General features: G+C 41.1%; 1 protein-coding gene across 1 annotated transcript in view; it reads left to right on the top strand.

Moving 5' to 3' along the window:
- The window catches only part of LOC112961011 (piezo-type mechanosensitive ion channel component 2-like), a 31868-nt gene extending 5821 nt beyond the window's left edge, over positions 1 to 26047 (top strand). The window contains 28 exon segments of the mRNA XM_026055805.1: positions 281 to 544; positions 1604 to 1747; positions 2144 to 2349; positions 4141 to 4211; positions 5030 to 5253; positions 5893 to 6097; positions 7438 to 7542; positions 7627 to 7792; positions 8491 to 8525; positions 8528 to 8720; positions 9412 to 9512; positions 10106 to 10265; positions 11536 to 11625; positions 13997 to 14097; positions 15102 to 15176; positions 16305 to 16361; positions 16550 to 16671; positions 17333 to 17472; positions 18121 to 18414; positions 19117 to 19375; positions 19809 to 20000; positions 20573 to 20663; positions 20999 to 21128; positions 21291 to 21438; positions 22994 to 23208; positions 23884 to 24041; positions 25570 to 25718; positions 25805 to 26047. Of these exon segments, the coding sequence (XP_025911590.1) occupies positions 281 to 544; positions 1604 to 1747; positions 2144 to 2349; positions 4141 to 4211; positions 5030 to 5253; positions 5893 to 6097; positions 7438 to 7542; positions 7627 to 7792; positions 8491 to 8525; positions 8528 to 8720; positions 9412 to 9512; positions 10106 to 10265; positions 11536 to 11625; positions 13997 to 14097; positions 15102 to 15176; positions 16305 to 16361; positions 16550 to 16671; positions 17333 to 17472; positions 18121 to 18414; positions 19117 to 19375; positions 19809 to 20000; positions 20573 to 20663; positions 20999 to 21128; positions 21291 to 21438; positions 22994 to 23208; positions 23884 to 24041; positions 25570 to 25718; positions 25805 to 26047 (4338 nt within the window).
- The last annotated feature ends 959 nt before the right edge of the window (positions 26048 to 27006 follow it).

The following is a 27006-nucleotide window of genomic DNA, read 5'->3' as shown; positions in this document are numbered from 1 at the left end:
TGAGAAACTGAGGTCTGAAAAGGTGCTGGCCACTCGTTGCCTAAGAGACTATTCCGCTTCCTTCCTTCCCGAGGTGCCACATCACACTTTTGCAAGCCCCGTTGTTTAGTACAGACACACAAGGTTTTCACTTTGGAGCTGATAAAACCCTAATTTTGCTTCTCATAGGGAATCAAAGGGGATAACGTAGTGCATAACTTTTCTGATATGTCTGATTTTGAGTGCTACCAAAATTTAAACAGCAGCATTTCTTCCACTGGGTGTTTGTGTTGTCTTGCAGGTTTGGAGCATCACTCATAACAGCTGTTTGACTTTTGCTCTGCTGATTTTGTCCTGCATCGTTTGGATGGTTYGTGACCAGAGACATTATGCCTTGCATAGTTCTCCATTCCTTGCTGTTTATGGGAACATCCTGCTTGTCCTCAGCTTCTTTGTAGGGCTGAACATCTCCGTAGAGGAACTCTTCCCTGCAATCCCACAACTGGTTCTCATTGGTTTTGATTTAAAACCATACTCCTTGCCATGCACGCATCTTGGTGTGAAGGTAATAATTCCTTGATTTCTCACCCCCTTTTTAGGCAAGTTGGAGTGCAGGTCTTCAGAGAATGAAAAATGTATTTTTATTCTTTTACTGTATCATACTCTCCCTCAGACTGCAATATCCACCCTCATGTTAGGAATGGTAAGAGGGACAAAAAGAAATGAGCTGGCTAAGGCATTCATGAAATACGCCTGCAGTACGGCTTGTACGTTCTCAACCTCCGAGGGCAGGCCATTTGCAAAGTCCAGCTCTCAGTGCTAAAACCTGGGAGTTTGTTCCAGGCCTATCAGGTTATTGTAGTACAAGAATCTGGCTTTGTAGGAGAGCGCAGAGTGGCGAATGGCTAGTCCTGGAATTTGAACAAGAGAACTGCAGTGCTTGAAGCACTTAGCATTTGATTTGTCAARGACATTTCAATGCAGGACGTGGGGAGTTTGGAGGAGATGGTGTTATACAGCCAGCTTAAACTTTCTTCTTCCTATGCTAAATTAATCAGCTGTCAGAAATAAAAGGAAGTAGTTGTTATTACTGAAGAGAAGCACAGCAACTAGTCTTCTCACCTTGTTTTCTGACAGTGCACAGACCTCACATCGTTCCATGCTGTACTGACACAAAGCAATTCTTGCCCCCAAAGTCTTTGCAACCTGAACTCTCTAATTTACTTGTATATAAGATATAGCCACTGTGACAAACCTCTTTAAAGYGTGCTACTTTTTTGACTTATTTAGGTAGTTTGTGAGGATCTAAATCTCTAGCAAAAGGGGAAAGGCATCACTGGTATTCCTTTATGAGTTCTGCAGAAAAAATAAGGTGCAAATGTGGTKTAATTGCAGATCCTTTATGCATTCACATTCTGGCTGTTGCTTAAGGCAACATATGATTGAGAGACATRCGAAGGATAAACAAGACCCACCCCAAGAAGTGATAGTGACTGAGAACAGTAAGGAAACAACACAAGTTGATCCTGTTGTGGTTTTCTGACTTTCTCTTTAGAGATACAGCCAAGCATTTGGTCTTGTTAAATTAAAGCTGGAATCTCTTACCAAAATACTCTAAGGATAGACACTAGTCATCAACAAGTTGGCTTTTCTTCTCCTGAATTTTCTGAAACTTGTTCATGAGACTCAGATATTAGCATGCAGACTCTTAGAACTGCACTTCCTTAAAGTTGTCTCTGCTTGGGTTGTCTGGATCACTCTTCAAGAGGTCAGTAATGATTTTTTCWTATAAGCTTCTTTCCTGGCACTATGACAGGCCAAAATCATGCCTAGATCAGTAACCATAACAAGTCATATTCAGGTTTGGGACCACTACCTGGTCTTCCAAAGCACAAAGAAAGCATATTACAAAGAAGCAGAGGTTCTATCATTCTCTACCTTCCCCCAATCATAAACTTCATGACTTTTTTTTCCCCCCCAATTCTCATGAAAAATATTGCACTTTCTGCCCAGTGGTATCAGCTAATTCCCTTTAAATCTCAGAAGTCTTGTTTTGTCTAATGACCTAAATGTTTATTCCATACAAAAGGGGAGGAGGGCAGGAAGGGTGCAAAAAGACTAAATTTTGCTAGAAATTTAGACTTTCTGTCTACAGTGATTTTAGGTCTCCTTGATGAATTATCCTTTTTTCATCCTCTGGGTGTTTGCTCTACCCAGGCTCCCTCCTCACACATCAAGGCTTTGCACCATTTGGTCTTGTGTTGTGGTCATCTGCAAAATAATATATCAACTGAAGTTTGTCAAACCACAGGGTTATGCCTCAAACTGCACAGAGGTGAGGTTTTTAGTCACTCAGATGGACTTCAAGGACTGTGAATATACTCGGCTTTTATACTTTAACTAATCACACATGGTTAGTCCCAGACACAAATATTTTCAGGATCAAGGCCTTTAGTACTACAGAATTAGGAAATTATGCATCAGATAACAGCAATCCACAATAATGAAAGACAGTAACTGATGATGAGACATGGGCTACTTTTCTTGGGTTGCTTAAAACCCTGCGGTTGCACACCTGCCTGACACACAGGCTTTCCACTGTGACGTGCAGAAAGGCAGTAACATAACTGCAAGTTACTAGTCCCTGGATTTTTGGGGTAATTTTTTTCTCTAGTCTTAGTTAACCTTAAGTTCTATCCTATGTAAAAGTTTCACTTTTTTCTGATGACRAACATAAGTATAAATAAATAAAACCATCATAGCTGCAACTATCATTACCATAAACAATGCTTTACATTCATCCAACATTTAACATCCTGCAAATAAATAGCATTTTTCTCCATATTCAGCATTTTCTTGAATAACTTATACCAGGACAAGATTAAGCAGACAGGTAAAGCTCTCAAAGGCAAACTTTCCTACTAAGATTGTTGTAAGTAAGTTTGTAGTAGATAAAAGAACAGTATGCTGAAGAAACAAGTGAAAAATCTTTTAAAACTTGCTTCCTATAAAACATCTCAAACTACAAGAGGCGGAGACTGCACTCTCTGGTTCTGCTACACTCTGCTACCTTCATTTTAGAAGCGTAACTCATTTTTAGGATTTTTTTTTTTTAAACATACAAAGATCCATGAGATAACTTGTGACCTTTAAGTAAAARAGAGAAAAGAGAAAGCAAAATCTCCAAACAGACACTACCTCACATCTCCAGTTAGTTCCACCAGCATCATTCCTCTCCTGCAACCCAGCACCACCTGGCTGATAAGCTCACCATTAATAGCACTTCACCTGGCTCCCAGCCTCTGCCACTTCACTCCACCCCAGCACATCTCCTGTGTCAGGTGCTCAACTTATTCAGCCTTCTCCAGACCTGGCAAAGTCTCAGGCAACCTGCTGCCTTGTCGCACCAGTATCTACCACCGTGCTCCCAGCATTTATCCTGGTTGCAGGGGAGAGAGTGTGCCTTCCCTCTCCCTGAAATGATTCCTTTCTYTGCTCYAAAGCATTACCATCTTTCACAGCTTTCTTCCCAGACGGGCTCCACTTATTTCTTGATCCTCATTTGCTCCTAAAATCTTAAAAGTACATCATCATGGAACAGGGCTTACACTGGGTCTCTAAGCCCTGCAAGTCCTAAAGTGGCAGCCACCCTGTCATAGTGACAGACRCAGGACAGATATCTGATTATAACCAGAGCTTCAAAGTCAGACAGCTGGAGCCATGAATAAATAACACGGTTGAGGTGATGAATGAAACAGCAAAGCAAGCACAGAAGACATGGGGCCTGGCTTCATTTTCTATATCAAGCATTCATTACTGACTTAGCATAAAAAGGGAGCTTTTCGTAAGAGTATAGTGTCAGGTAGCTTATGGAGGAGAGCTTTGACAGTGTTGCTCAAGAAAACACCAAGCACCCTTGGAATGGCCTTACTCAGGGGGGGAAAAAAAAAGAAGAAAATTCCTGCCTAGCAGAGGACCTGTTCAAATGTGTGTGATAAATTGGTACAAACACTTGAAATCTCACAGAACTACTGGAATTTGTGCATACCTCCTGTATTGGAGGAGTTTGTTCCTGAAAGTGGAATTCAGGCTTGGTCTGTCCTTATCTCTGTAGGGGCTTTACCAAAACATGACGTACCATCACAGCAGCCTGGGCGAGCTGCTGCAGAGATCTGCGTTACACGGTGCTCCTGTTGATCCTGTGAACCGGTGGGGAGGGCTCCGGAAGTGTGGTGACAGTGTTTTACCCTGCCTCAAGGTAGGAGCCTTATTTTAATAATTAAATGATTGCTGGAAAAATAGAAGAGTTTCAAGTAGTACAAAGCTCTGCTGGCATATCAGGCTTCAATGTTTACAAAGAGAAGGAAGTACTCGCAACTTAGCACAATTTGAATTGACTTTTTTTTTTTAAACACAGTTGCAGGAAATTTCATTCTTTTATTTTGTTTGCTTTTCTCTTTTAAAGAGAGCCGGAACTTTAATGTTGGCTAGAAACCATTAAAAGATTTGTGATTCAGACAGTAGGCTAAATAAACCATTATTTGCATGGCTTTAACGAGGATAAACATGGGTATAAAGATTTCTTTAAAATAAAAATCCTGTTTAGATCTTTGTGATAGTAAATGGGAGAGAGGAGATTTATGAAACAAGTAATATTTTCTCAGCTATCTTCGTTCTTAGTCTTTTTCTGACTTTGCTTCAGGCCCCCTCCCGCTAGGATCTGGAGTTAGATAACTCCAGAAACATTATCCCTTGAAATTACCAGTGGCCCAAACCCATTACTGTCATTACTGCGGAGCTATGAGGAGAATCTTTCCCACATCATGACATTGGAGTGTTCCAGGCTAGAAATGGACTACGGGTCATTCCATTCTCACCGTACTCCTATTCCTACAAACATCTAGAGAGAGCTGTAAATATTCACAGTACTGTGTCCTAACAGAAAAAAGTGCAGAGCAATATTTTAGATGCTGTGAGTTTTGACTGTCTCTTCTCACCTTTCTGAGTTATTCTTGCTTAGTGTCATACTTAGGTTTTCTTAACATCTGAGACCATTTCACGCTGATCTTGCAGAATCACCTTATTATTTTGGGGCTAACAGCAATGGAGATGACAGTGTATCGCCATCAGTTTTTCTACCGGGTTCAAAACCAGCTGACGCCACCAATGGCAGGGGTCATATTTGACAGCATTACTTGGGAGCACTTGGATGATGGGTTACTCAGCTGTGYCAAATATTTTGTCAGCTACAGTTTTTATAAATTTGGGTTGGAGGTGAGGAAATATGAGGAAAGAAGGAGTCTTTTTGGAATGCAGGCACCAGCAACAGTTCACTGAGGCATTAAAAAGCCCACAGTAAACTCATTTAAACAGAAGTCAAATTCTCTACTGCTATAAGCATACACGACAACAGCAACATACATTTGTCTTCTCTTCCCTTGCTCTTTCCCTAGTATGGTACTAGAGATATCAGCTCTGGGTATGGGTTCTGGGGGTTGCATTTCTTCCCTTCCCCTTTTCCTCCCACAAGACATGTCAGAGGAGGATTGAGGCATCAGGGTTTCTGATCAGTTATCAGGTTATTGCCCACTTGTACAGAAAAACAGAGTTTTACTCTTAATGCTTCACTCCCTAAAGAACAACATTACTTTATGACTTCTATAAGCACAGGCCTCACTAATACAGCAAAATTTTATCTGTATAGTTACATCGCTGTACTTATACAAGTAAACTCCAACTATAGACACTCTTATTCCAGAAGGAGTGGTTTGTTTTTTTAAGTCTTTCTTAAAACTTTTCTCCAGCTACAGTCAGGAGACTGCAAGGCAAGTCAGGATAATTTTCTAAATGACAGTAGATTGTAATCTACAAAGCCATGCCTTCTTTCTGACTTGGATTGCTGTGTTCTTCCAGATGTGTCTCATTGCTGCCATTAATGTTATACAGCACCGTGTGGATTTCTATGCATTGCTCCACGTACGTTGGATAATCTATCTGCTGTGGAGCCAGAGAAGAAAAGCAGTGGCTGAAGTCTGGCCAAGATACTGCTGTTTCCTTGCCACTGTGATGGCCTTCCAGTGTTTGGTGTGTCTTGGTCTGCCTCCTGCTTTCTGCAAAGGTTTGTGCAGTACAGTTTCTAGGTCTGGAAAATGGAGAACACAGAAAAGATCTATGGAAGAACTGGCCAAAGCATGACAGTGGAGGGCTGGAGGGTTACTCCCCTTCCAGTTCTGCCAGAGGAGATCACCTGCACAGCAAAACAAGAGCAGCAGGTGGGATTCCAGTCAATAGTGTCACTTACTGTTCTTTGCATCATTAAACTCTCATTGGATGCGCTTTCAAGAGCAGTGGGAGGCTAGTGAGGGCCATTTCACCCACAAGTGGATGCAAACAGTTCTCCAAGCCTCAGGTCACTAAGGCTGTTTTCTCAAGGCTTGTTTATTATCTGCCCAACAATCAGAAAAGCAGTGATCAACTTTAATCTCCACAATAATCACCAAAATCTAGTCATGCTCTGGAARACATGCTCTTTCTCTTTGTTCCCTTTCAAACAGCCTCCATCTCTTTCTCTGCTGCATCCTAAGCACCATGTCTAAAGAGGTATTAACTCTTGGTAGAAAATAGCTATGCAAATCAAAGTTCCTGAATTTTTGCTCAAAAAAAGACAACTGCTAACAGGTCAGGCCAAAACCCATATACAAAAGTGAATCTACGACACAATGTATTCATGCTCCTGACAACTTTATGGCCACAATTAAAAGGTCTCATTGCACCCACATTTTGCTAGAGGCAAAAGACACACAGTGCCTTTGGGGAACTTCTAGCCCAAAATGTAATAAAACAGTGACCACTGCTGTAAATCATTCTCCTGTTTGTTTTTTGTTTTCTCCCAACTTGGTTTCTCCCTCAATCCCTTTCTAAAGGATGCAGCAAAATGAAGAGAGCAGGAATGAGTTCCTCCTCTGGCATAGCTGACTTCCCATGTCCTCTCCCTGCCCATGAGCAGTTCAGAAGCCAGGTTCTAACACCATCTTGTAGAGCCGAGGGAGTGGAAGAGGGCAGCCACTGCAATGAAACATCTAAAACAAAGAAAAAAAAAAGGGGGGAGGGAAGTATTTCAGAGTTTGGTTAGCAATTGGCAGAGTTCTGCTAATGCTGACTAATGATGAGATCAGAAATCATCTTGGAATAGACCCTGATGAGCTTCTTCAATTATATCCCCAAACCACCAGTTGCTAAGCAGTGAACCACATACATGGTATGCAGCTGTAAACATCTACCTCCTGTTAGAAAGTCTCCTGTTGACTTTTCCCAGGGCTGAAGTCAACTCACGTAGCCACTCCCATTCCTTGCCACTGAGGTCAGAGCACTGAGAAGGTGCATTTTTGTGGGCAGCAACAACATTGCCTCTGCATATCTCTCCAGACATGTCCAGATAAATAACTCCTCTGTTAACAGATTACCTATGGAGGACCTCTCGCTGGTCAATCCATTCCAATCTGATTAAATGGCTCTATCATCTGCTGGATTTTGAAAAGAGACCTGATGCTAGCTTTCTCCTGTGTAAGTATGAATCACTTAGTGCAATGCTACAGTTAAAGCTACATTATGACTGCTGTAATTTTTCTGGCTCTTCTGTCTTTCCAGATGACTTTGTATTTCTGCTTTCTGCCTCCCTCCAGTGGCAAGTATTTGAGAACAAGAATAAAGCTTGTGTGAGAAAGCAGGCAGGAGACAACGTGGAGATCAGTCATGATTTAGACCTGGCTGCCCTTAGCCAGTACAGTCCTGTGCCAAACTTTATATACTGCAGGTAAGAGCCAAGGAGCTATAACAGGTGGAAATGCAGGATCTTTTGGTATTGGTTCAGGAGATTACAGAAGAGAAAGGCATTTGCAAATACTACCACCTCAGCCAGAACTAACTGAGATTGCTGTTCTGCACTGCAGATGTTAGTACTGACTTTTCTTTCTTCCATTACTCTCTCATAATATGTTTCTTAGGCTACTTTTGCATATGTTTTGTGAGTTTGTATGTTTTTCATTGATCCTGGGTATCCCATTTTCCATCATTTTCTGGAATAATCAAGAATTGACTGCAGTTTACTTGAGTTATTAGCTTATGTTTGACTAAATCATATCTTCATCATCTAGCCTTAGTCTGAAGAAATTAGGAGACACTCCCATTTCTCCTGACAGTTTGCTCTACCATCTAATAAGTTTTCTCCCTTTGAATAATAAACCCGGGTTACTGCTCCTCTTCCAGAACAGTCCAAGTATTAACAATCCAATACAGTGCCTGTGTCTGACACAGTTTGGAAATAGCTTTTAAAACACCATCTAATTATGTGAAGCCACAATATCAGAAAATGGGTTGCTGAAGAATCCTCAATGTTACATCAAAAGATATATTATCCAAATTTTGATCTTAATGTATGGCTCATAGGACAATAGACAGAGTTCCCTGTAATGCTCTGAAGTTTCATTTTCTGCGATGGTTTCTCTCCTGCAGGTCCTATCTGGATATGGTTAAGGTGGTTGTGTTCAACTGTTCGTGCTCTGCCTGATTTTTACCACTGGGACAACTCGAATCAGCATCTTTTGTCTGGGCTATCTGATAGCTTGTTTCTACTTTATACTTTTTGGAAACAGTCTTCTACTCAAGCCTGTCAAGAATATTCTTAGGCTGTGGGATTATTTGATTGCATACATTATTTTAGTAATAGAGATGAAGAATCTCTTGTCTGTATGTATTTTCTTTTTGCACTTCACAAAAATAGGGGGAAATCTACACTTCGTTATTATTGTATTAATGCCCAGAAGCACTACCTAAGACACAGGAGTAATGTGCTGATGTTCACATGCTCTTTCACAACAAGTGCTATCCTAAATATCTCCTAGTCAAATGTTAAGCTCCTGTGGCAGTCTTCACATTGATAGGCACTAAATTCAGGCACTACATAAGCCACTAAAACTGAATTACTTGTCTTCCCAAGGAGGTGGGAAGCAGTCAAGAGTTATGGTCTGCTCTGGATTTGTTTTGCAGATAAAAACGAATGCCCTTGGCATGAGAGCTAAATTCACCTATAAAACAAAATATTTTTTGAAAAAGAGCCTCTTGATCATGAAAAATCCATCAAGTCTTCCAAAAGAAGTGGGGAATTTGACTCCGTTCCTGTGCCTGGGTGGTCTGCCTACAGCAAGTGGCGAGCATAGCATTCTTTTGCACACCCCTGCCTGCTTTCCACCCGCTGCCTGCTTTTCACCACTGTGTTCTCCGAGAACCTTTTCTTTCAGAGAAATCACATACAGCAAAGACAAATGCTCATTCAACTGGCCCAGCGTACTGGGTTGGATCAGAAAGTAGAGATGCACTAGAGCATGGGTGGATGGATACACTGGAACCAAACCACGCTGTCTTCCTTCCCAACAGATCGGAGCATATGCCTATCTATCTTGACAAGCTTCTGAGAAATCACTGCTGGCTAATACAGACCTTTGGCGTGTTCTGCACTGTACCAGGGTATGACTTTGGCAAGTAACAGTGAACACTGGGAAGGAGAGAGGAGGCTTATGGGGCAACATTGTTGGCGAGTATATTATTTCAGAGGAATTAACAGCAGTCCATTTCTCTTGTAGAAAGCAAAGGGAACACTGTGTACCATTAGCAGTTCAGGCAAAGTGCAGAACCACAGGAATGTGTAAGATCTTTAGCACGGATCATATAGTGGATTCTCCAGCTGGATGAACTGACTGGAATTAGGTATTAGATTCTCCAAAGGAATGCCTGGAATCACCTGGTGTCTGTAACTTGTCCACTGTATTACTTGACAGTGTGCAAAGGCAGGCGATAGAGACCACAGAACAGGAGGAAGCCAGTGAGTGCTTCTGGATAGGATCCTTAAGAATGAAGCAAGGAGTTGTCCACGAAATCTCCAAATCCACTGCAGTTTTGTTTTTTGATGTTTTACAGAGCCTGACTGTTTCTAAGATCTGCACAAATCACCAGGTGCTAGTCACATGTTTGTGCTGTTTTCTGCGTGAAAACTGGACAATACTTGTATTAATGTCTTAATGTGTAATAAAATATTTGAATAATTGTTGTGATATTTTCTCCCATCCAACAGTTCTTGAGGACAGGAAATGTGAACTGCCTGAAAATGAAGCAGGAATAGTCTGGGATGCAATATGCTTCACTTCCCTGCTAGTACAGTGAAGGACCTTCACAAGCTACTATTACCTCTATGTGGTGGCAGATCTGAAGGTCACCAAGATCTTAGCTTCCAGGTATTCTTGCAGGATGCAGGACTTAGAAAGTTTAAGCCAGTTCTTAGCAAGGCAGAGAGCAGCTAGATCCCTCATTCTACCCACAACCAGATGGTGTTGGTTAGGGATGCAGATTTCTAGGGACAGTGAAAGAGAATCTCCCCAGTGTTTATATTGTTCCTCCTTCTTCCTTCCTCCACAAAAAGTGATCCAAAAACCTAATTACTATTTTTCTGAGAACTCAGTACTACAATAAAATATGAATAGGAAGTTCAGAAATAGCTGCTAACACCCTAGGTCAAGAACTGGTTTATTGGGTAGGGAGGGAAGTTAATACAGTTGTATACCTATCACTCTATGAGTACCATGAGATGCAACCCATGCTCCTGGCCATGCGACAAGGAGGAAACACGAAGCATCACAGAAGCCCTTCCACATCAAGGCCACAATTAGCCCCAGTGAAGATGCACTTACATAGCCACACAGCAAAAATCTTGCCAGTACCACTGCTGAGAAGTTCGGGGAGCAGGGTTTGGCATAAGGAATTTAGTATTTTAAGTGCTGAAAATTCTACCATGAGAACAAGAGAAACATTAAGTCTGGCTTTAGAAAATAATTTGCATGGCTACTTTATTTACCCAGAGAACAGTCAAAGAAAAGGAAAGAAACTGGGGCTTGTTTTGAAAGCTGTGAAATGCTGCTGTAATTCTGAAAAGAGGAAGGGTTTGTCAAGCACTTTGTCACAATCAATCAATCAGAAGTGTATATGTGCACTCAGAAAACAGCAGGGATTAAAAGAGGAAAAGAACCTGCATGCTCTATAAGGACTGTTAGGGAACATCCTCAGCCCTTCTACTCATGCTCCAAGTCTCTCTCAGACAGTTTCTCTCCTGTCCGTTGATCTATATTTCTGTAAAGCTGCCTGTTTCTAAGAGATTTCTTTCTGTAAATGTAATGTCTTTAATGATATCTTTTCTCAACTCTGTTGAGTGATTTACCATGAGTTGATCTGTAAGACTGGATCTTCACTCTCTCGTTCTTCTACTGCTCTGTTCTATTGGCAGAATCAAATACCTTAGGCCAGACTTTTGCTACCAGACTACCAACATTAGGAGTGATGTAATTGTGAATTCTCCCAGTCCTACAAAGAGTAGGCAGTAATGTCAGTCCTTGGATCTACCAAATTGATAACCATAGTCAGCTAGTTTATTTTACCATGGTCTATTCCTTTGTGGCAATGCAGGGATGGCTGCATGCTGCCCAGAGGAATGTTTCATGAACAGTCCTACAGAGGAGCTGAGCTGTTCGCAGCGAAGCTGAAGAAAGTTGTGTTGTACAGATTGGAGGAAGAGAAGAAATCCCTCCAGGCTATGAAAAGACAGTAAGCCTACTATAATTTAAAACTGCATTTTAAAATATACTATGTATCCAGATGGTGAGCATGGTGAGCTGTTTCATCTTTTTACTTCTCCCTTTCTGTACTCAGATGACTGAACTTTCATTCTTTTTGATTCTTTCCTTCTCCTCCTGTCTGAGGCCAGTCCTTCACAGTAACATTGATCTTAAATCTTTTACCATTAGGTGGAATGGGGGTTAACGTTATAATAATATTAACTAAGATCAAAATACAAGGCTCTGACTCAGGAGTCAGAGATTCAGCTAGAAAGGCTCAGATTATGGACCATGTGCCCAAAACACTACAGCAGCTCTTTACTCCATGTCCGCATTCTTCAGTGGGATCCACACTCAATGGGACACAACATGTGCCTGTTCTGTTCCAGGAGCCATGCACCTATATCAGCTGGTTTCCCAGCATTTTGGTTCCTAGCACATAGCTGGCTTATCCCTGGCCCTCTCTGAATATAGGCAACATTCACTCACATTTGTCCATCTGACCTATCTCTAAGACAGTCTGTTGGCTCAGCATTGTGGCTGCTACCTCAGATGACCTGTCTCTGCTCACCAGGGCAGTGTTTTTCTGCTAGGACACACCTTTCTATTCCATCCTATGGAATTCTAGTTTCTTCACTGTTTTACAGCAAAGGGTAAACCATTACAGCAAATGGTTCAGTGACTGGAGCTGGGAAATGAGACCGAGGCCACCTGCATGCTAAAGGCTTTTGTTGATACTGTAATTGCACTGGTGCAAACAACTAGTGTAAACACACTGCACTGGAGCAAACACGGATTAACCCCTGCACTTTCTGCCATAAGCTCTCCAAAAAAACCTGATGCTAAGACAATATGTTATGTAGACGTATCAGTGTGAAAGCGTTACAGCTTGTTAAGAGTCCTCCACTGAAGATGCAGACAAAGAAAAGACATAAAGTTGTAGAATGTCCTTGGAAGATGGAAGGGAAATGTGTTAGATATAGATCTGCCTCATGACCATGATCTGTGGTCCAGCAGGGACACAACAGGATTGTCCTTGCCCATTTTAACTGCCCGGGCACTACGCCACCACTGCTCGGCAGAGCACTGTTTGAGGCTATCAGTACTTGCACTTTTCATGTTGGAATAATGAGACTCATTTTCACTTTGCAGTTGGGACTGAATGAAGCCTTCTCAGTGCCTTTCTAGATGAACAAAGATTGACCAAACATTTTGTGTTATCCACGGCAGAATCTCACAGATGTTTCCTTGCAGAAATCTTAAGCAGAATACCAAATGTTTCCACACCACATACAAAGCTGGTCCAGAGCCAAACATTTACAATGTTGTTTTGTGTTTGCCTATAGTATTGCATGCGCCTGTCAAAGCTGCTTCCTGTTTTGGATATTATATTTTGGGATGGAGAGTTTCCAAATACTAGCCAGGTCCAAAGTAAGCTGTGCTCAGTAAAAATAAAAACAATAATATCAGCAGAAGTATAAATATTCAGATGAATAATTACCTCTTTATTATTTCCTGGCTTGCAAACTTACATGTGTGGATAGGAGAGGGGCAATTTTAAAAGACATATGCTAAATCTCAGCTGGCCAAAGACATGAAAGACTTTGTTATTCTCACAACCTTTATATTTTGCATGTCAAAGCAATAACCAACAAAATACATATTTGAGACCCGTCCCTATCCCTTTTCATATTCATACAATGGACATTGAATCAGGCTTGTGAACTTGTCCTTTGTTAAGTCTATTGAAGACAAAGGGATGCTACTTCAGTATCCCTGGCAATATTTCGGAAAGATATGAGAAGTGGCTAACATTATGAAATTGCTTGTGAAATAGGATTCAGAAAGAAGCATTTTGGTAGGATACCCAGTCTTATGAGAAAGACTGTGACAGTCAGATGAAGGGGGAAGAAAGTCATGTTTGTGAGTCAGGTGATGCCCATAGCAAACAAGTGGCTGGTTTTTTTTTTAGCACCAGTTCTGGAGCCACTGTCTCCTTGGTATTAGTCTTAGCCTTTTATCTTTGGGGAAAATACTTCCAGATTTGCAATCTGGACTTATTCATTAGGACAGGTTTGATAGGAAATAAAAAATGTTGTAAAATAAAATAGAGTAAAATAAAAGTATATGACTAGTTGAAAAAAAATGAAAAACCCAACATTTTAGACAAAAAAATGAACATTTCTCATTTTTAAGGTAATTTCTAAACCAAATCTTATTTTCCTGACCATTTCTATAACACTGATGTTGCAAACTATATGCCACAGAGCAGGCATGAAAACAATGTTTGTAAGACACTGAATTCAGATAAAGTGCATGCCTATTCGCAATACTGTCTAAATTTTCTTTTCAACCTGCAGGATGGAACCAATCAAAATCAGAAAAAAGAAATTTGAGAGCTTAAAGCAAACAACTAGCCCTGTGATGCAATCAGAGAAAGAGCAGCAGCTCCAAGATGCAGGTAAAACTGCGGCATCACATTAAGTGTGTTGTAGTCACACAGTGGGGAAGGTCTCTCTGTCCCTATTCTTTCTTTGGGTTCTAGAGAAGAATATTCCACATTGCCTCTAGATGGTTGGACCACAGCTTCTGTCTGTCCCAGGCAGTTTTCACAGTAGCCTTTGGGCCCACAGGACTCTTGGAAAGCAAAGATTCCTGTGGCCTCATTCGCAGTTGAGAGCAGACATGGCAAATTGCCTCCATGGCTCACAAGCGTGGCTCTCCTGCCATGCACACAACCTCAGAGTGCCCTGAGCAGCCCTCTGCAAGAAGGAATGTCGTTCTTGTAACTTAAAGGGGAAGAAGGAAAATCTGCCCGTCTGTTCTGTTACATTACTTTCACAATCATCTTTGCAGAGGAGGGTGAGAATGACTGCAAAAAGAAATGGTGGCAACCTTGGGTGACCCACACCACGGGTAAGCTGAAAGTCAACAAGCCATTACTAGCTGGAAAGATGATGTGTAGAAGTGGAAACAACATACCCTTCTGGAGATGTGTCTCTGCACACAACCACAGCCTGCAGGAATGAAATCCAACTGCTCTCCCATAGCTGCACCAAGACCTACCTCATTTAAGAAGGAGAATGTGTGTATTTTAGCAAGATGTGTACAATTTTCCAGTCTGTCCCTTCCAAACACTACCGTTGCCCGACATACTTCAGTGTAGATGGAAAATGATTTTCTCCACAGATGTTCCTACTTAGAGCTTGAGAACTGCCTTAAACTATATAAAAAAATGCATTAAAATACTAATGAAGAGAGTAAAAACATTAACAGTATGTTCCATTATACTATAGCTAACCTACTAAAATACATATCTTGTTTAAACATAAGTTAAACATGTGGACTAAGATTTCTAACAGTACACTGGTGATTGAGATGCATAATTCATTTGGATTTTGAGGAGAACTGTGTTTCTAAATCTCCTATACATCTCTGAACTCTACCATTTCTTCATTGTTTTAGTGATTCAGGTTGGTAGTTACCACCTCTCTGAGAGTGACAGTGAAGAAGAGGAGGACCCAGGGCACACAGGAAAGCGTGAGGAAGAATTGCCAAAGAAAAAAACAGCATTTCAGGTGCTGGAAAACAGCAGCAGGGCCTAGGGGACAGGGCATTAGGTGGGAACCTGCGGAATTTAAGAGCTACTTCCAACTCTACTAGTGAGTTATTTAAGGAAATTACTTGATTTTCCTGGGCATTAGTTTCTCTGTAAAATGGGGATAGTGAGGCTTACTTCCTTACTACAGCATTTCAAGATCTACAGGGGAAATGGTACAGGTATTGCTGTTACATATGGCAGCTGGACATCAAGAAGTATTTTTCTGCTACTGACTGTTGGTATTCCTGTATGGGTGTTCTCTGACCCTGCAGGGAGCAAAAAGGGTCTGTGGACTGTCACTGAGTGTGGAGTCGAAGGGAAGGGAAGCAGGGTTGGGGAGGGAGAAACTACACTACATTGGATGAATGAGCAGACATATGAGGCCACTCCAATCAGTCCATGAGAAGCAGCACTACCCAACCCCTGCTAGCTAGACAGATCTGTCCAGCTCCTGAGCAGAGAACAACAGGGCTTCTCCATGCAGCTTGCCTATGAAGCCTGGATGACCAGCTCTACATTGGCTCTGAGAACAAGGGAACAGGATGAATTCAGAGGACAGAGAACGAAAGAAGACGAAGAGCACCAGAGGCTGGCAGGTAATGAGGAAAGCACTCGGACACTTTGCCACAGCAGCTTTCTAACCATATCAGACCAATTGGAACAGCCTAGGAATAAGAAAAACTGTAGGCAACATGTCAGGGAGTACAGACAGCTATCAGGGTCCAGAGGGGTCTGAGGAAACATTAAATATGTATATCCCTGTAGTGCACAAGCTGCAAATACTGCAAGGTTACACTGTACAAAAACAGGCCAAAAAAACGTGAGACTTCTTGTCCTCAACATACTCCACATGCTCAACAAAGTCTTCCCTTGTCTCCTGCCCCAATATCCGTAGCTCTGCCCCCATACTTGTGATTTCCAGTGCAGCCTTCAATGATATGACCTCCACATAGCTCCAAAAGCCCATTCATTTCAGTGAGCAGTGGAAGGGGCCCAGAATTCACGTGCAGTGAAAAGATGTATAGACAAAATTTATGTGGCTGTGTTTGTATTCCTATACGGCACAGGAGAGGTGAGAATTGAATGCTGTGAAGAAGAAGAGAGAGCGAGCTTAGATGAACCAGGTAAGGCAACCTATACTATAGCAAATGCATAAGCCTTTGTACACAAGGTGTCAATAAAAAGTGACTTGAAGTGAGCTTTGCAACTTATTGCCATCATAACAAGCACTGAGGAACGAAAATAGCAATGGAAAAGCATGATGAATCATTCCCTGTTTGTAAATGCATGTCTTTTTTTTTCCTTCTAACAGAAAAGATTATCCAAAGAGTAACCAGTATTGCCAAGTTTATGTGGGTCTTTCTTCAAGTACTGCTAGATGATACTACAGAGGCACTGAATTCCCTCTGCAAAGACAACCTGGACATTGCAAATGTACTCAGAATTGAAGGATGTATGCTACAGCGTGAATTCAATAGGATAAGAACATTATGGTTCACATGCATGGTAGCTTTCAGTGTCAACCGCATATCTGAATTCATTAATTTCCTACTGGAAATTCTGGGCTCTATCCTGAAATCATTCTACATAGAAAACACTGTCAGATGAGAAAATATTGCATTAATTTTCGTACAGATAACAGGCTGAAAACCAAAAAGTTTTCACTGGTCACTTTTGCCCAGCTCAGGACATCATTTCAACTCACTTCTGATTCTTTTTTTCCATATTAATCACAGCTCTGCATATTCTTGGTATCCATTTAGATGTCCAAAGCAATCTGAAAAAAAAAAGATGCTAAATAATTCTATTCAGGTTATATAGAGAAGACTGGTAGATATCAGCATTGTTTTCTGCAGCAGATGAGAGCAAGGGGAAGGACATAATATGTTGTGTGGAAAGAAATTTAAAACTGAACCTAGCTATATGTTCTAGAGGTGAGAATTCATGTGGGACCTCAGAGGTCTTCCAGGATAGAACATACCTTATAATCATTTTCTTCAGCAAAAGAGAGCACTGTATTTCTGCCACTTGATTAATACTGTATTCATTTTTGAAGGGAAATGACACTGTCCTCCAATAATATAACATGAGGAAGGGTCAGCAGGCACAAGCAACTCTATATGAAAGACACAAAATGGAAGGCTCGGAGGAGGATAAGAAGGAAAAGGCAGTATCTGAGTGCCAGCAGACATCCAGAGATGATACCCTACCGCTCTCTGAAACCACTGCATCCAGGTGAATGGGCAGTGATGATGATTATCATAACTCTTTGGAGCTGTAGAGACATCACTACAGGAACTCAGCACCAGGCAGTATTTGCTAAATTTGCTAGACTGCTTAAACTCTTATGACCCTGTTACTGTAGCATCTGAACAGCTCACAGATATTAATATAGTTAATATATTATCTTGTGTCACTGGATATCATTCTGTAGGTGGGGAAATGAGATACAAAGGATCATCACTAGTACAAAGTCGCAGAAGAAGTCCTAGGAGCAAGGATGTCCTAAAACTCATAAAATCTCATTTCGACTTTTGTTAAAGTTCTCCATTTCTAAATTCTAGACGAACCATACTCCCAAGACTCAAAATCAGCAGCATTCTTGTGTCTAACAAGTCAGAGACTGCTCCAGAGTGAATACAGAATAACTTAGAATATTCAAGAACAGAGAGATGAAATACTCTGAGTATATGAAATACAGAAAAATAATTTTACATTTCTGTGCGAGGTAAATGTTATCAGAATTAAAATAATTGCAGATTCACAAAGACAGGATTGGTGTGGGAATTCAGAACAAGTGTGATGTTTGCCACTTGGCAAGAGCATTTTGTTATCTCTGTCTAGAATAATCTAGACATTGTCTATTAAAATTTTTTCTAATAGGTCTAGAGATTTTCAAAACAATACATTTGAGCCAAGGGTCTGTGACCAGGATGCTGAAAAAGTAAGTAGAGATGAAGCAGCAGAGAAGATGGAAGCTGAAGACAGCATCAAAGGCATGGTGCCAGAAATGAATCCTTCACCTTCTTCCCATGCTCAATTTCCCAACCTGGAGAACTGTTCATTAGATGCAGCAGATCATGTTGCTTTGCCATCAGTTCAGAGGAGCAAAGAAGCAGGCAGACCATTAAAAGAAATTCCTGTTGAGATGACTGCCAGTGAACTACTTCTGAACAGGCAAGAAAAACCTAAAAACAAACCCAACTGTTATGATATGTGTGTGTTCAATGCACCATCTTGAAGAAATAAAAAGCACTTAACAGTTTCCAGTTTTTAAGTTGCTCCAAAAAGGACTGGAATCATGTATAGACTAAAAAGGTTGTGTAAATCAGTTGGTGTAAATCAGTATTACTGCATTCACAGAGAATGTGTGCCAGTTTTGAGTGGGCATCTGCCTCTCAGGGTTACACCCTCTGCCAGTGTTAGAAGTCATGCCATGTGCAGGAACTGATGATCATTTTCACACTGCACTTTTTATGGCCTTTTAAAGAAAATGAAACTTTCAACAAAGTAATTTAGCAGCTGTTTAGTATCCTGCTTGATGTGTAAGTGTGTAAACACACTCTTGTAATTTAGGAGGGGTGACAGAGTAGGTACAGTTTAGGTGATTTACCGTATGTCATTTTAGTACCAATAAATCAGCCCTAGGATACTGGAATGTGATTATTGGTGGATATAGTCAGCGATAACTTTTAGTAAGACTTGGTGAACAGGCTGTTAAAGCTTCACACATGCAGATCTGAAGAGGTTCCACTATGCCATCCCTTTGGTCCAATTTATTTAATCATCTGCATCAAAAATTCTGGTTAGCTATCTCACACCCTTTTTCCTAGAAAATATAATTGATTCCTTTGCATATTTTTTTGTTCTGTGGTTCAGGATATTTCATGACAGTGAACTGGAAGAGTCAGAGAAGTTTTATCAGGGTCTGCCTCATCCTTTAAAGCTGGACTTTGCTTTGTACAATGCCATGGTGTCCAAGTCAGAAATGCTTTGCTATTTTGTGATTGTTCTGAATCACATGGTTTCGGCTTCAATCTTCACTTTGGTTCTGCCCATTTTTATTTTTATCTGGGCCACATTATCTGTTCCAAGGCCTACAAAATTCTTCTGGATGACAGCAGTTATTTACACACAGGTATGTTTTTCTGGATGACAGTCATTACTTATACAGAGATACGTTTTTCTCACTACTGCTAAAGTTTTTCTTAATATTGAAGTGAGTGGCTTTGTATATAAGTCATTTTTAAAGTATAGTAAACTTCTCTTAGGACCAATGTTTAAGTCGATTAGCAAGGGGAAAAGACTTAAAAAAAAGATGCATGAACTGTAGGCAATTTATTGACTTGAAAACAAGAAATAAGTTGAGTAAAAAGAGAAAACATCTATCCACCAAAAAGTTTCACTGGCTTTCGGAAAAAGACTTGCTCTCCAGAATTTCAAAACATTAGGAATGTCTGTTGGACATTCCCTATGGCTCTTGGAGCCATTCCCTATTCTTAAAAGATCTGCAAATCCTTCTGAGAATACTTATTCTCTACAAGTTTGTATCTTTCTTTTTTTCTCTCTAGATAACAGTAGTTGTCAAATATTTTTTTTCACAGTTTGGATTCTTTCCATGGACAACTAAATTGTATTGTGCCATCAATGCAGAAGAACCATTCGTTCTGCCAAACGTTGTTGGGACTGAGAAGAAGCCTGGCTATGTGCACTTTGATCTCTTCCAGCTGCTTGCTTTGTTCTTTCACAGGTAAATCCTGAAGGTAAATGGTCCTATATCAGAAGAGGAAATTATTATTTTTTCTAAACTCTGATGCATATTTGCAGTTAAATCAAATGCTGCTGAATGCGCTTTATCTTAATTTTTGTTATAAATCCAAAATTGACTTTTGTGTTTTAAGGAATATGGCCTCAGCATCCAAATCTTGATTTGAAGGTAAATTTAAGATCTGTCTCTCAGCTTTGTAAAAGGCTAAATCACAGATCTAAACACCACTGGCCCTAATTCTTTGGCTACATGATTATAAGAAATGCTGCATATTTAATAGAAGATGTGCATATACCACTGTAGTTGGAGTCTTGGGAGGAAAAATTATGGTCCCTTTGAAGGGCAGTAAGTTGTGCCAAGAATTTCAGGGGATCTGAAATGTTGATCTAAATCTGTGAGGCTGGGTTCACTATTTACTCACCATAAAAGCCTTTCTTAAATCTCAAGTGCAGGCTGTCTTTCTGGCCATTCCCATTTTTGTCCTTTTGCTTATCTGATGGGTGAGATGTGATTTTCATAACTCACAGAAATAGATTACATTATGCTTTCTTAAAATATTTCCTTTAGTGCCATGGACTGTGGGATTTTGAATGTGTTGATATTCCTGATTCCAAGAAGAAAAGACCAACTAGATGGCAAAAGAAAAAGCCGCGCAGAGGTAACTTGGTGGAAGAGGAACATGGGTCAATGCGATGGCATCTTTTCAGGCAGCATAATTCTTCAGGAAGTGTTTGCAGAGGAAGTCTGACAACCCCAGGGAATGGAGGCCATTGGATTTTCAAGCTATTTTTGTACATGTAAAGAGAAGTATGTTGCATTTTAAATTAAGATAGGAAGAGTACAAAAAAAGTACAATTGTGTTGACTGAATGAGTGCATTCTTGCCACAGGTAAAACAGAATCAGTCATCTTCCCAGGGAAATTAGGAAACATGCTATGATTAAAAAAAATTTGCTTTTTTTAACAGATTGGTTATTTGTCTTTCATTTGGTAGATAAGTTTTGTAAGAAGGAAGCAAGGAGGAGATGGAGTCTTTTTGGAAGGAATCTCAGCAGTAAGAAGAAACTTGTCAAGCATAAGATGAAACAACTGATACTCAAGACAAAGATGATGGTGGTTAAAATGTAACTTGAATATGACTTCTAGCCTCCCTTAAAAAGATGCACTTCAGCCCAGTAGTTATATTTATTCCAGTCTTCACAGGCTGCATGCATTAAGGACATTTGTACATTTTAAAGACTCTTTAGCAGAAATTTCCACTAAAACACCCTATTTTTATTCCCTAGTGCCCTTCAAGTCTACTGGCCCCTCAAGCAGTTCTTCTGTGATATTATTCATCTGGAGTACAGCCCTGTGTGTGACATCTGTGCTCTGATGGTTTTGGTCGACATGATCAATTTTATCATCATTATCTTTGGATACTGGGCTTTTGAGGCAAGCACAAGAGTGAATTTGGTTCTATAGCCTGTGGAGCAAGATCATTTGATTCTTGACTTAGGGACCATAACATATATTCAAAGGTCTCTACTGAGACTTTATTCTTAAAGCTGGGGTTTAGGAGAACCCTTTGACAGGCTGTTTTAATGATGAAAACTGGAAGTCTGTATTCATAAGCCTGTATAAGACAAACACTTTGTATTCACTTTAGCTGATTGCTTTGCTCTGCCACTAGGAACGTGACGGAAACTTCCTCTAATTAGTCTATTACTAGGAACATGATGGGAATTTCCTCTGATCTACAGCCACTCTTTTTCTGTTTGTTTGATTTCTGATTTAGTCTTAAACTCCAGTGAAACACAACAGCTCAGATGAATATCGGAGTGACTAACCAAGATACTGGGAAAAGGGGAGGCACAAAGGAAGAACATGAAAATGGAATGCAGATGTGGCAAGGTCACTACTTCCCAAGAAAAGCAAACCATGTGCTTTGAGGTTTTCCCAAAGCATTTTCCTTTCCTAGGCAATGCTGGAGAGCTCCTGTGCAGGATGGGAGCAGATCTCAGTGCAGAGATAAGACATGAAAACTAGTCAGAAACAAATCAGAGGGCCTTGGATGACTCCCTGAGAAAATGAGCAGTCCTAAATTCCATCAAGATCAGGACTTACGCAGGGCACCACCATAACAGGAGAAATGCTCTTTTCAGGATCAGATTCCCAGAGCCAGAGCGAGAAGGCCAGCTTCACTTACAAACTACTCTTAATGCCAACTGGGAACAATAAATTTCTAGAAAAAATGCTCAGCTCAGTCTCTGAAATGTTGTTAGCTTGGCTGTTTGCATACTGCAGTGCACTCTTCTAGGCCAAGCTTTGCAAGGAGATGCGAAAGGGAGCTTACAGCATAAATGCATTTTGAGAATCTTAGCGCTGCATCTCTCTTTCCACAGCTGGCTGTTGCTAAAGTGACTGCTTCATTAAAAGAGAAGTGGATACCAACCTGGGAAGAGAGGCAGCAATAACAGTTGCTGGCTCTTAGGAGAGAAAAAGCTTTGCAAAACAGTCTTAGCAATAAAAAATGAGCACAGGGACAGAGAAATCAAAAGCTGGATCAGGATCTGAATTCCCTTTTTTTTTTAAAACAGGATCAGATAAAAACTTCAGCTCTAAAACCTCTGAAATCTGGGGATGAGAAATCTAGAGCAGAGCAGTATGAAAGCATTTGGTTTGGGGAGCTTCAAGAAACAGATGTGTCAGGCTTGAATGTAGGATTGGTGCCCATTCATATGTAAAACTTATCAACAAAGAAAACCGTTCAAAAATACTATCTTTGAATCCTTTCTTATGCATCCATTGTGTTGTTTGTCTGTGGCTTTCTTAAAGATGCATTCAGTGGCACTACTTACCTAAATAGCAACAATGCACATGAGCATGGATCCAAATTTTCAGTTATTTTACTGGATATATCAAATCACCAGATGAACTCAATCATGTGTGTTGGTATACAGAGTCTCCTCCTCTTTCTGTTACAAACCCCAGTCTCGATTCATTTCAGAAACATTCAGCAGCTGCTGACATCACTGAATCGCTTTCAGAAGACCAGGTCCCAGCAGCCTTTTTGGTGATGCTCCTGTTTCAGTTTGGTACAATGATTGTGGACAGGGCTATATATTTAAGGAGGACAATGTTTGGGAAGTGTGTATTCCGGGTGGTCCTCGTCTTTAGCATTTCCTTTTGGATGTTTTTCATCTTACCAGGCATTACTGAAAGGTATTAGCCTGCCCAGTTTCACATAGTATACTTCTGCCCTAAGGCCCATCCACTGCTTTCAATGGAGAAATGAGAATATGTGCTTTTGGCTGGTAAGCTGTGATGAGAATATTTGGAAAGGGATAGATAGATGGACACTGTGAACTTCAGCTTTTTCCAGCAATCCTCAACTGAGAAGTGCAGCATGTTCTGGGCAATGACTATGCAAAAACATGATTAATTGTAGTTTATTTTGCCTCTGCAGACAATCATGTCTGTGGTTCATACGCCTGCTCAGATGTGGCAAAAAATATTTGATCTGATAAGGCGGCCTAAGCTCTACCAGGAAAAAGAGCCATCTGCGTATGTATGAAATATGACAAAGGAAAAATCCCAGCAGAAATATTTGCCCAGTCTTAGCTATATCCTGTCAAAAGCTCTTCTCTATAAGTAGACACCAATCTTCTCGGACTTCTTATTGTTCAAGCTACAGAGAAAAGAACAGTATTTAGCAGAGCTTCCAGCTCTGGCAAATGGCCTCTACATTGAATCTTGGGTTTTGCTGGGTTCAGATTTGGTCCAGATTTTAACAAAGAGGTCAAATCAATTATTTTGAAATAGTCACATTTATGTTCTTTAAAAAAAACTTTCATGGGAAAAATACTCAAGCAAATCCTATGATCTGCTCATTTCCAGGAGGTTTAACAGAAACCATGTGGCTCAGCTTTGGTGCTTGTTCAAATGCATTTATTTTGGTTTGTCAGCCTATCAGATCAAATGTGGCTATCCAAGTCGTGTCCTAGGCGACTTTCTGACAAAGAGCTACAATTGCATCAACCTCTTCTTATTTCAGGGGTAAATACAGCAGTGACATCCAGCTTTTGAAACAGAGTACGCAAACTGCAAGCCTGGTCCTACCCTCATAAGAGCCAATGGCACATTCCTGCCATGGTTTAGTTTAGGATACTTGCAAATTATGGAAAGTGCACCAAAAATTCTTTGCAGGAAATGAGAGCAGTATCTGAATGCTATTGTTTGGCCCCTGAATACAAACCGTGTTTCTTACTGCTATGGTCAGCCTTACCCCRTCCCTGATGGAGGACTGTTCCAATTCTAAATAACTACTCCATGAGTGTTTCAGACACATGGTCTCATTTCTGGCAGCCGCCCCTACACTAAATTCTCTCTGGTGCCTGGAACAGCTGCTTATTCCTCCAACTTGGGCCTTTGAGATGTAAATAGTGTAATCCAGCTTCAAGAGGCAAGGAAATATTAGCAGAATTTAATGTAAATATTGTATAAATCATCCCAAAATAGCATGGCCATGGGATGAGCCAAAGACACTAACAGAAAGTTAAACAGACTAAGTAAATACAGACTAAATATATTCCCCTCCTGGAATTGCCACTGGAATGGATCCAGATAGGAAATAGGTTGAAATACAGTCTTGTGGCAGTGATATTAAAAAGCCATTGGCCCGTTTGGTGACATTTAAAATGAATTTTATGTACTCAATGCATTTTTAATACATGCTGAATTAAATATTATCAAATCTATAAAAAGATTATGGAAAGAATGTCTGTTTTCATATGGGTGGACACTGCCCGGAACTCTCTCTGCGGGTTTTGTGTAAGAAAGAGAACTGTTTGAAAGCAAACGTGAAAGAAAAAAACCCATCCCTGCTGTAAGCTATGCGCCTAGATTTCAAGCAGCACACGCACAAATCGTTGCACTGCGGTTTTTGAACCCAGTTACTTGCCCGTTCAGAGGCTAGAAGTCGTTATACGTTAAGGCAACAGAATTTGCAGGACACAAAACACAATGAGGACCAAAAAATGAGATACACTAGTTCTATCCCTTACATGCGCAAACGGAAGAAATCAGTCCAATTGTCTGGGGTGGGTTTGTACAGAGCCTGATTCAACACAGCATAAGCATAAATGGACCCTATTCTTGCATGGTTCCCTTTCTAGCTGGTCCCTAGCCCCTACTGTAGAAAACAACAGTTTTCTGATGATAACAAGATGTCCTGACTCACCTTGAACAGTCCTAGAATACAGACACCTGTCTTAATGTCCCAAAGCCCTTTCTTCAGAAAGCTACTTTGTCCAAAATTTTACAAACAGGATGGGCTTTCCATGTTTCCCTCTCTCATATTGCACCCAAAGAAGGTGGCAGCTTTCTATGATTCCTCAAACACCTGGAAACTCCTCAGCTACCCAACAGACTTCAAATCAGGAGCTACAGAAAAAGTCCAATACACCCAAGGGGGACCATGTCAAGGAAACATGGCAGTGAAGACCTGCAGCTAGGACTCCAGCTTCCTCTGCTTAGCAAATACAACAGTCTAAAACGTACAAGCTGTTTTCTGTTCAATCTATCGGTTTCGCCTGGTGCCTTTCCTCACAGAGCTCTGGACTGTCATGGACTGAGTCTGGACTGACACAACCCTCAGCCTTTCTAGTTGGGTCTGTGTCAAGGATTTATATGCAAACATTTTCATTATGAAATGCTGGAGAGAATCTGAGAAGGTGAGTGACTCCAGTTGTGCAATCCCTTCTGATTAAAACCTCTGGAGCAGTTGTGGCAAAGTAACTGTCATTTTCCTTTTTTGCAGAAATAACCTCAGCCTTCAGGGCAGAAGAAGAAAATGACTGAGATGTATGGAATGGGGGGCTGCATCATCTTCGTATTGATCTGTATTGTGTGGTTTCCTCTGTTTTTTACATCACTGCTCCAGTCAGTGGCAGGGGTGACCCACCAGCTCTTGGACACCTCAGTCCGACTTACGATTAATGGTTACGAGGTAAGGCGTTCCTCTCACCACAGCCTGGGGGACAACTGCAAGCTCCAAACTTAACAGCCAGGAGGCTTTAACAYGGGGGAAAGTCCTTTCACCTTAATGTTAACGGAAGGCTGTTCAGTGCCATTTACAAAGCAGCAGGGAGGCAAATGATAGAAAAAAGGTAAGGGATAGTGAGAAATGTGGAAGCGGTGAGATCCATTGAGTTTTTCTGCTTCTCAACATTACAGATTTTGTTAGCTTTACTAAATCCAGTCCTGGATGCAGAAGGAGGTGTTTGCAAACACCCAGCAATCCAGACTCCCTGTAGCCAGTGAGGAGCAGTTTTCCCCTCATGGGGCAGGCAGACCACAGGGTCCTCCAGAATAGCCTTTCTCTCCATATTAATGGTAAGAGACTAAGCTAATTTGCCTCCCTAGGCTATATGTAGCCTTTATGCTATGGGCTACAGGCTGCACTTAGAAGACTGTCTCAGACTCTCCTTCTCTTCCTCTCCTAGTCATTATTCACCAGGAGCGCTCAGCAGAAGAATCTGGTCCCTTTTACTCAAGCAACATACAGCGACCTGACAAATCACTACGCCCTTCACTCGCTAAGTGTCACCCAAGAACCTATGATACGTAACACACGAGTCCAGTATCCCTATGTGACTTAAAGATGAGCACACAGCACAGCTCTGGTATTTTTGCCCGGCGCTGTACTAGCTCCTCTGCCAGGAGCTCTCACAGTTGCATTGGTGCTGCACGCTACTGGCCTCAGACACTGCCTTGCAGCAGCCTACGAGCCCGGTGACGTGCCGCATCAGCACATCAGAGGGAGCACACCCATCGCTATTGCACTGCGCCGTATAAACGCCCTCCGAGGGTTAATACTGCCCAGCAAGAGCTATTCAAAAAGACAGAGCGTTCTGGATAGGTCTTTCCTCTATGGGACTGAGCCATAGGCAAAACTCTGGTGATGGGTCTGTCCCCAGGTCCTCAATACAGACGGTGCCAAAAGCAATAAAACATGCTGCC

This window comes from Apteryx rowi, unplaced genomic scaffold (assembly GCF_003343035.1).
Source record: "Apteryx rowi isolate R43461 unplaced genomic scaffold, aptRow1 scaffold_0, whole genome shotgun sequence".
NCBI lineage: Eukaryota > Metazoa > Chordata > Aves > Apterygiformes > Apterygidae > Apteryx > Apteryx rowi.
The sequence above is the reverse complement of the archived record's forward strand: the minus strand, read 5'-3'. Positions and strand labels throughout refer to the sequence as shown.